The sequence below is a fragment of the Alligator sinensis genome, unplaced genomic scaffold (genome assembly GCF_000455745.1).
Source record: "Alligator sinensis unplaced genomic scaffold, ASM45574v1 scaffold282_2, whole genome shotgun sequence".
In the NCBI taxonomy this organism is placed as follows: Eukaryota; Metazoa; Chordata; order Crocodylia; family Alligatoridae; genus Alligator; species Alligator sinensis.
Window position 1 is genome coordinate 825,305 of NW_005841879.1, and position 10,436 is coordinate 835,740.

At 42.7% G+C, this 10,436-nt stretch overlaps 1 protein-coding gene across 1 annotated transcript in view; it reads left to right on the forward strand.

Annotated features, from left to right (window-relative positions):
* The window catches only part of LOC102385166 (ATP-binding cassette sub-family A member 10), a 72,822-nt gene that overhangs the window by 32,869 nt on the left and 29,517 nt on the right, over positions 1–10,436 (forward strand). The window contains exons 18-26 of the mRNA XM_025196232.1: positions 1,073–1,216; positions 2,748–2,933; positions 3,349–3,496; positions 4,490–4,661; positions 5,267–5,325; positions 5,992–6,102; positions 6,635–6,810; positions 7,593–7,712; positions 10,008–10,146. Coding sequence (XP_025052017.1) covers positions 1,073–1,216; positions 2,748–2,933; positions 3,349–3,496; positions 4,490–4,661; positions 5,267–5,325; positions 5,992–6,102; positions 6,635–6,810; positions 7,593–7,712; positions 10,008–10,146 — 1,255 coding nt within the window. The remainder of the gene's footprint in view (positions 1–1,072; positions 1,217–2,747; positions 2,934–3,348; positions 3,497–4,489; positions 4,662–5,266; positions 5,326–5,991; positions 6,103–6,634; positions 6,811–7,592; positions 7,713–10,007; positions 10,147–10,436) is intronic.

The following is a 10,436-nucleotide window of genomic DNA, read 5'->3' on the forward strand; positions in this document are numbered from 1 at the left end:
GTGGGGGCGGCTTGGGGAGCAGTGGGGGGCGAGTGGGCTGGCAGGGGTCCCCCCCCATGGTTCCCTCCCCCCCTCTCCCACCCCTGGTACTTACCAGTTTGGAGTCGGCTGCAGCTCCCTGCTGCAGCCACAAGGGACTGCCCGAATCACCAAAGCTCTCCAAATCTTTCCTGAAAATTCGGAAAGCTTTGAATCGATTCGGACCTTTCCATTGGTCCCCTGATTCGATTTGGATTCAGAGATTTAGCCACCTAATTGGGCCAAATCTCCTCCAAATCGAATCAGCACCTGAAGCTTTGCACAGCCCTAGTGCAAATCTTTATGGGGAGACTGAGAACTGTGTGTGGGGAATGTAAAGAGGCTGTCACTTCAGAGCAAGGACCGATGTATGTTGTTTGGAGTAGTTCATGCAGACTCACTCTGTAATACAGTTTATAGCTGTTCTCAGGAAAAGCTGAACCTTTGACTCTCCTTGAAATTTTTTATTTAAAAAATAGCTAAAAAAAATCCCCAACTCTCGGGGCTGGAGAGCTTTTCATAGTAAGAAGATATACCAGACAGCTCACCCTTCCTGGCTTGGGATTCTTTTCTTAGGGAGTGTGTGGGTTTGAGGTCTCTCACTAGATCTATGGAAATACAGGCAGATTTGTAGTACAGCCACAGATGGTGACATCATTTTTTCCTAGCCATATCACATAGGGAGACCCAGGAGACTTAAGGTAATAGAAACCCATCTGACACTGAGGATCCTCTGATATCTGTGAGGCTTGAGAATAGCCTGTTTTCTATGCAGGGTGGTTCAAACACCTCCTCCAATGGGGAGAAAACTCTGTCCGTCCCCATTCATCCCCCTTTTCCCAGGGAAAGGATAAGTTCCTGATCCGATGCATTTCTCTGGGTAACTCCTTGCTGATGTCAATCGTGCCAACAACCATAGGTGGAATAGCAATGGGCTTTCCCATGGAATGCCTAAGTAATGTAATTAAGAGATGGTGTTTGCCATACAGTTGAAGTCTTAATTAAGATGAAGTCATTAATTAAGCAAGCAGGAACATAATAGTATCTTTTCATTTGCAGGCTCTCCTGGAGTTTGCTGTATGCCATCAATATTTCGATTATGTCCTGTGCATTGACAGCTATCTTTTTTAGTGAGTTTTTCCTCATGAGCAGTTTCTCTGCTGTCTGGCTTCTGTTTTTCCTTTATGGCATCTCATCCGTAAGTCTGAGTATAAATTTCTTTACCTCTCACATTAAAATGTCAGTAATAGCCTACATTGCTAATAGCTACAGGGCAGATATGAGGGTGTCTCGGTACTGTAGCCTTTGCTTGGTCAGACCGATTGTTTAAGCTGAGGACATCTCTTAAGGCCCCTCTACATGTTACAGGCATTGTGTAGTTAACCAGTTTCCTTGAGACCAGCTACATGTGCAAAATACTTATCATGCCATGAAAAGCTCCAAACTGCTATAAAGTTAGACCTCAACAATGTGTACTAACTTTATAGCTGGTTGCTATTCAGGTTGAATGTGCACGTGTAGCAGGGTCTCCCCAGCTGCAGCTGCCCAAGCAGCTGTTGACTCTGGGTCCTGGCAGTACCTGAAGGTCCTTATATTATCCACCACCTATGGACATGCTGGGTAGCAACACAGCTGTGCCGCCAGATATGTGGAATATGAGAACATGATTGTAAAACCCTTATTTAATCACATTTTCAGATTCCACATGTGATTCAATGAGGGTTTGAAACTATGATATTCAGGATCTCTGCTAACATTTTTCAGATGAATTCCATTCAGTTGAAATACACTTAGTGCAAATACAAATATTACTTGTTGAAGATGGTTAGCCATGTCCTTCTTTGAAAAGACACCCGCTGAATTAAATTTTGCTTCCAGTATTGCCTTAAGCTTGAAGGTGAAATATTTTGGATCTCTTCAAAATTGTTTGGGTGTACTCAGCTAATCCTCTATCATTCTTTAACCCCATTCTTACTGCCAGATTAATTTTTCATCATTTTTGTGCACTGTATATAGTACCGCATAAGAACAGAAATTATGATCCTGGTGGTTTGTTTAAAACTATTCCTTCGCTAGCAAAAGTCACTTGAAATCATAACATATATTAAGAATTTGAACAAAAAAGGAACTTAACCAAGGGGTAGTTTGAAATAAAAAGAACTACTTTTTTTTTAAGGGAGCCCTGCGGTGTTTTTGTATAGGTAGTGAAAATGATTGAGTATTGATTCTAGGATATAACCATGGGTAATTTTCTGTTTAAACTGCATACAGCAAGGTGAGTCATACATTTTTGTTAATGGGTCGTGTCTAGTGTGGCCATCTGTCCCATTTTTCCCAGGAGAGCCCTGGATTTTGGACATCAGTCCTAGGTGTGGGCCACAGATTAAAATGTGTGTCCTGGGCACGAGGCGTAGTCTGGCAAGGAAGGGAAGCAGCACCATGCCCCATGAAGGCAGCCAAGCAAGCACCACAGCTGCCCTGCTTGCCTGTGACAGCACGCTGCTCTACCTCCGCCTCTTCTTGCAGTGCACCGCTGATTTGGGAGGGGGGAAGAGGAAGGGGGCAGTGTCCTGGATGTCCTGTATTTCCAACCGGGATGGGTAGCACCCTAGTCTTGTCATGGTTGAACATGTGCATCTCCCACTGTCTCTCAAGTATCTCCTTCAGACCTGTTCTTACCTCAGAGCACTTCATTCACAGCCTCACCAAGAGCTCCTGTATCTTTACAGATCCACTTCATCTTCCTGCTCAGTTCCCTCTTAAAGAAACATAAAACCACTGCCAACGTTGGGTTCCTCCTCACCTTCGCCTTTGGATTCCTGAGTCTTATTGTACTGCTGACAAAACTCCCCGCACCTTTGGAATGGGCTTTGGGACTCCTCTGCCCCTTTGCTTTTAATGTGGGATTTGCAAAGGTATGGAAGAGTGTTTGGGAAACTGTAACTAGGAGCTGGTTCTCTGCATATGCTAGGTTCTTGACAAGCAGATTACAATTTACCTGTTACGGTGTTAGCTTTCAACGGCTCCATTTGTTAGATGATACATAAGCACAGAGGCATAACTCCTGTCCCAAAGAATTTGTTGCAGTCTATTTGTCCTATGTTAGGTAAATAGAGAGCATTAGGTTGGAGTAAGCCAGAATTGGGTATGATCTACCCAGTTGGTATCATTGGGTATCATCATAAATAATGTAGAAATCTATTTCAAGTGAGGAAAGAACAAGAGGGGAGCTATGGTGATGATGGACTTCACAAATTATTTCTAGGCATGCAAAGTATTGTGTAAATCTCATCATGCATGAAGATTCTCAGACTTTGTCTTTTCTTGCAGATTTTTCATTTAGAAAAATATGGAATAGGTTTCTCTTTTTCTAACTTGATGGAGGAATCACACGTTTTATTGAAAACTTACATAATACTGATTCTTGATGCCATTTTGTATATGGTGCTGGCTATCTATTTTGACAAAGTTTTGCCTGGTAAGCAGACTCATAAATAAGACTGTGTAGATTTCTTTTTATACACAGGTGTAGTTTTAAAGCTGCCTGTCTGTCTCCCTCTCTTTCATACATGAACACAAGTGCTGGAAATGAATATACAGGATAATGGAAAAATGCTGGGAAAATAAATTTTAGGGAGAACATCAGAAACATTTATTATATAGACTCCACATTCAACTGTGGAACAGTTCCCCAGGGAGATGGAAGATGGCTGGTGTCATGCTATGAATGTACTGGCAGAAAGACCATAATTTATGTAGAAGGGAAAGGGACAGACATTTCAGGCCGGTATATTGGCCCAAATTGTTGATTCTTCAACTATTGTTGAAAAATGTTGAATGGGAAATGTTGATTCCCCCCCCCCATTTCTGATATTTTTGGCTTGTTAGTTTGTCTGCTGGTTCAAACCCTGGGGTTATCACTGAGCTTTTGTAGCTAGCAAAGGTGCTGGAGAGGTGTATGGTGTACAATAAGTGGAGCAGAGGCTACTTTATCGTAACAGTAGAAAGAGCATCAATAGAGCATCATCCGTTGAGATGGTGAAGAGCTGGAAGCATTGATAGGTAGGGCCTTGCTCTCTTTTGCCTATTATAATATATAGAGCTCAGTTTTGTAACAGATGGGAAAGAATCTCCTTTGTGGCCTGGTGCATCCATCCATTCTGCTGTACAGTTTCTGGCATGTGGTACGTCTTCTGTTGGCTGTAAATTCAGATGCACGACAATGTTGTGAACTAGTGGCTAAATTTTAAAAGTTAATAAGGCATGTAAAGGCAGCCATGGTCCTATAGGTAGGATTATCAAATGAAGGTAGGTGCTTCAGTATTTTTGTAATACCACTGGGCATCTATCTCCATCGTTAGATGTCTAAGTATTCTTTTTTTAAATCTGATCAAAAATATTCAATGCCATAAATAAGGTTTTGACAAATCCTTGATCAGCTAAAATGTTATATCCTCTGCTTCTTGATCAGACAAATATGGAATACCATATCCCCCTTTATTCTTCCTGAAATCATCGTACTGGTCCAAAAGCAGGAGAGATTACACTGGTGAGAGACCTGAGATTGAACAGAACCGGGAACGTATCTTTAACGATAATATGGAGCGAGTGCCTCCAGACTTTGTTGGGAAGGAAGCCATCAGGTAGAGATACTGATATACTCAAAAGTAACCTGTTGCTACCCTGGGGGCCAGGGCCCCTGACATGCTGTTGTGCTCTTACAATCAATTTTACTTAGTTCATCTGCTCAATTGTGGCGTTCAGGGGATGGTTGCAGGAATACTGTATTTCATAAAATAAAAATGCAGAGCTAGATGTAGCACTGTTAAAATGCAGGTGAGAGTAAGCCAGTCAAAAATGAAGGACTTGAGACCCTTTGCATACTTAATTCATGATAAAAGCTTTATTGAAAAATAATTGCGGCAGAGAAGAATAGATGGCTACTCTTTTCGGTTACTCGTTATTGCTGCAGTCTGATTTGAATAAAGATAAGGCGGCAGTATTTCTTGCAATTAATTCAGTCTTTATACATGGAAGGAGTGATCTTTAAGCACCTTGTGCCATGTGTAGTCCGTTACATTTATGAAAAGTTGGTATAGGACGGTACCATAGCTGACTGGTAGCTACTTTTTATACTGTCTTTGTGAATGACTGTGAAGAATCCACTCCTTAAGAATAAATAAGCAGCCCCTAGAAACTAATTTGCTGGTCTCTAGTCCTAATAACAGCTTCCATATCCTTCCTTTAGACTCAACAATATTAAAAAAATATATGGAAAGAAGGACCAGAAAGCAGAAGCTCTCAGAGGTAAAAGTTCTGTCATCCTTTTTTCCTAAATGAAAATGAATTAAGTTCATTACAAAAAACTGAGGCAGGTTTTATTTTATTTTAAAGATCTATCCATAATGATTAACCGTGCTTAGTACAATGAACATTTGGGGACAATGCAAATATTTTCACTGTGACATTTAACCACTGTTAAATATGAGAAAAATTAGTTCCAGAAATGAAGTGACATTAGTTGAATAGCATAATTATATGTCACGCCAGGTTAATTCATACAACTGATATGTACTCTGTTCAGTTTTGAAAGCATACTTGTTCTATCTTTAACAAAGTTTGCTCTCTGCACTTAGAGTAATAATTTATGTTTTTAATTTATTCTTATTCTGTCTCTTCCTTTCCTCAGTACTGCAGTACTCCCTTTTTAATAAGTATCAGAAAAAAATATTAGTCAAGAAATAAATCAGTATCCCATAAATATCAATAAAACTAACCCAAAGTTTAGTTTCTGTATTTCTGGCTTTTGCTTATATCAGTTTTGACAGAAGCAACATTTCCTGAATCGTTGTTTGACCCCTGGATACCCCTCTTTCCTTCTTATCCTCTTTTCTGCAGAGACTAATAGAACGTAATTTACTTTCTAAAACTGAATCCTAACAGTGCACTTGTTTTAACTTTTTTTTAAACTAGGTTTGTTCTTGAATATTTATGAAGGCCAAATCACTGCATTGCTGGGTCATAGTGGAGCTGGAAAAACTACTTTGCTAAATGTGCTGAGTGGATTTATCAAGGCTTCAGATGGTAGGACAATACACTATCAACTCAGGGGCTTGATATCAACTATGACAGAATCAGAGAATCGTAGAAAAGGAGGGTTGGATGGGACCTCAGGAGGTCATTTAGTCCACCCCCCTGCTCGAAGTAGGACCAGCCCCAACTAAATAATTCCAGCCAAGGCTTTGTTGAGCTGGACCTTAAAAACTTTCAAGGATGGAGAGGCCACTACCACTCTAGGTAACTTGTTCCAGGGCTTTACTACCCTCCTAGTGAGAGTTTTTCCTGATATCCAACCTAAACTTCCCTTGCTGCAGCTTGAGCCCATTGCTCCTTGTTCTGCCATCTGCCCCCACTGAGAACAGTCCAGCTCCATCCTCTTTGCAACCCCCCTGCAGGCAGTTGAAGGCTGCTATCAAATCCCCCTTGGTCTTCTCTTCTCCAGACTAAATCAGCCCAGTTCCCTCAGCCTCTCCTCACCAGTCATTTTCATTGCCAAACTATTTTTGGGTGAAAGACAAAGGACACTTTATCTTATCCTGTTTATTTGTTCATCCAGGTTCAGCCACCATATACAACTACCACTTGTCTGAAATAGGAGACAGAGAGAGAATAAGAGAGAGGATTGGGTTCTGTCCACAATTCAACATTCAGTTTGAAGTTTTAACGGTGAAAGAAAATTTGCAAATTGTTGCTGGACTCAAAGGGATCCAGTCCACTGAGGCCAAACGTGAGGTGAGCATTTGTTTATTAGCAAAGAACCTTGACTCCGCAGCAGCGTTGGATTATTTTCTCATGAAAACTTGAATTTTAAATCTATAGATGGTAAGAATATAATAACATTCTCAGTTTTGTTGGATTGTGTTTGAAAAATTTATGCCAACAAAAAATCTAACCGAATCACCTTTTGAAAATCCTGCTAAATGTCCAACAGCACCTTTACTAGTCATTTCTAAAAATCCTTTGTAACCATTTTACTTTTACCAAAGCATGGTGGCAAAACCAGCTCCCCTGAAACATTCCATTGTAACATTATGGTCTTAATCATGATGGGGAGGTGGGAAAGCTCAACTTGTATCTGTATTATTTTTGCAATAAGAACCTACTCTTCTGATTCTGAATCTCCATGTAGTTGAGAAATGGTCAGGTTTTAAATATGAGAGCCTGTATTGTTGTTGGATGTCCGACTCCACTTAGTTTAGATTGGATGAAGAATTAGTTTTAGAAACAACCAAGTTTGGTGTGTCATCAGGTTCTTAGGGATACAAATCTCAGCAAGCTCACAACAGACACACACTGTTGGCTTCCTTGCTTCAATGAAGATTATTCCTGTAGTTTTACTGGCTTCTGCTGCATCACTGATGTCTGAGGGAACATTTCAAAGAACTCAAACCAGCAGGCACACATGATGATGTTTAACTTTAATAGCGATGCACAAGTGCTACCTAGAAGTTCCTATTTGGGGAATGATTCCAAAACAAACTGGTGCTTGAAATTTCTTTTTATGTATTTTGTAGGTTCAAAATATTTTGACGTTGTTGGATATGACCAGCATTCAGGACATCCAAGCTGATAAACTGAGTGGCGGGCAAAAAAGAAAATTGTCTCTTGGGATTGCCATGTTAGGAGATCCACAGGTAAAAGGAAGAAGACAAGCACAGCCATAGCATATGTGGAAAAGCCCTGATCCCAAAAGATTTATGCAAGTACTAACTATAAAGATTCCCATAACTACCATAACTACCTAAAAATAAGTATGGAATTGCGGCAGGGCACTAGTAGTGCCTATCACTTTAAGAGATTCAAGCAGGTTGTGGAGTAGCCAGCAGGTGTGCTCAAGCCCAATTAGTCGCCTAATAGCTAGGAGGCTGCCTGACTGGAGGAGGGCTGGGCAGTCAGAATATAAGCTCAGACCTAGGGAACAGGGACGACAGTTACATCTGGGGAGCCGGAGGAGCAACATCCCTCAGCCAGATGACTACAGCTCCTGGAACATCTGGAGGAAAGGGGGAGCTAGCTGGGGAAGGAGGAGGCCTATGAGGGTCCCCAGCCCAGGCAGGGCTGAGAGAGGGGGCTTGGGAGATCTGAGCCCTGAGGAACATCAAGAGAGAGTAGGCTGCCTTACCAGGGAAGTAAGAAGGAACCCCAAGAGTTCTGGGCTAGAGACACCGGTGGGACTAAAGCAGGAGTAGGAGGATACTCTGATGGTGGCAGAGATGCATAGGGAAAGGGTCCAGAGAGAGCACTGGTTTAGCCAGCATAAAGAGCCTCAATGAGAAAGGGAGAGGGCAGGTGGTTGTTGAGGTTGTTAGCCTACTTCAACTGGCCCAAACGGGCCAAGGCCCAGGAGGGGCCGAAGGGCAAGGTGCCCATCATGAGGGGTTGGCCAGTGCTGCAGAGGGCCTGGCGCCCCACCTGGCCAAGCTCAGGTGAGTGAATATCCCTTGGGTGAAGGATATCAGTGAGAGTTGGGAGCTGCAAGGCCAGCCCTGCCCATATGAAGGGGGGTCCCAGGGACTACCCAGAGGCAGGGACAGGTAAAACCAGGCCTGGAGTGGACATGGGGTTAGCGTGAGTGGAAGGTCTACAAAGTACATGCAGGCTCTAGAGAGAAGGGAGCCAGGTAGAGCTTGAGGATAGGACTGTGAAAGTCCATTGGTCCTGGGTAAAACTGAATCCTTCTGGAGTCAGTTGGTGTGATGGGGCTGCCTGTGGTGGGGCAGCCTCCATGAAATGCCACGTGTGGGCCGCTCCAAGGAAAGATAAGGATGAGGTGCCAGAAAGCCTCAGTTCCCACTGGCTTGTAGGTACCCTGTGGAGGGGACAGGCTAGGGGAGCACACCCCAACTGAAAAGCACAGGCCTACTGAAGGGGCCTGCAGCAGGGTCCAGATCCATCGAGTGGGGTCTGAAATGAGGCCAAGGTCCAGCAAGGGACCTGAGGCCATAGGGGCAAAGAGCCCTGAATGAGATGAGGGGCAAGGAGGCCATAGGGGCAAGGAGCCCAGAGTGAGATGATGGGCAGGAGGCCCTAGAGTGAAGCCCAGGGAAGAGCCTGAGGGAGAAGGCCCAGTGAGGGGCCAAACAGTGTAATCAGATGCCATCTGCAAGGCATGGAGCACAATGTAGGGGAGGTTTGGAGCCATGTATTTGGACCCAGTACACCAGGGCCACAATTAGGGAAGCCTCCCACATTTTTATCAATTTATATCAAGGTGTGGCAGGCGAGTAAGGGCAGACTGCCCTAGATGAGCAGGAGGGCCAGTGATGCATGCAGCCCCAAAAGGTATCCTGCCACAGGAATTCTTTGCAAGATCAAGTATTTTGTGTATGTTTTCATGCAATAAGTTTATAGATAATATCTGAAATGAAATCAGTGATCTGAGGGGAAAAAAGATATAAAAATACCTACATTCTTCAAGAACTATTCACTGGGATCTATTTAACAAAGAAAGAATGGAGGCAGCATCAATAATACATTTAGCTCAAACTGGCTACTCTCAGGAAGGATAATTTAAAATGAGAAACAAATTATAAAAATACAGATGAAAAACATAAATGGCATTGCTTTTTTGATACATACTACAAAGAATCAGTATGTATCTGTATGTATAACACAAGATTTTTCATAGTAAATGAATTTATATGCAATATCAGAAAGTATTTAAAAAATCCAAACCATCCAATATTTTTTAATAATCCTTCAGATGTTCTCTGTATTTCCCTAGTTGGTTTTGAAGGTCTTAGGATACACTCATGCAATGCTTTCGAATTTTTCAACCAAATGCCCTGAATCTTTTCTTAAAGAAAAATTGAAATTCTTTTTCTTAGCTGCAGAAGCTGAAACCATGAAAAAATGTCAACTCACACCAGCCTTGCAATAACATTGTGAGGAGATAATGCAAGGTGTGTCTTCCTCTGTTTCTCTTTCAGGTTTTGCTTCTAGACGAGCCAACTGCTGGGCTAGATCCATGTTCTAGGCATCAGGTGTGGACCCTGCTGAAGGAACATAAACCTGGTCGAGTGACTCTGTTCAGCACCCAGTTTATGGATGAGGCTGATGTCCTAGCTGGTGAGCACAGTTACAAGCTGTTTTCCTGAAGAGTGAAACAAATCTCCATGGTACTGGCTCAGCCTAAAGGGTCAGGATGTCATTTTTGGCTTCCCTGGATCAAAAGGGATTTTCACATAAATTCACAGTGCTGCTTCCCCTGCAATACTTTCCTCCCTGTCCAGCCTCGCTACATCCTAATTCCTCTTTGACACCAATGTCTACTGAAATTTGAAAGCAGTGGTGATGCATAGAGGGTGCATGGTGGTGCACTGCTGCCCCCCCTGACAGCTAGCGTTCCCTGCTTAGGC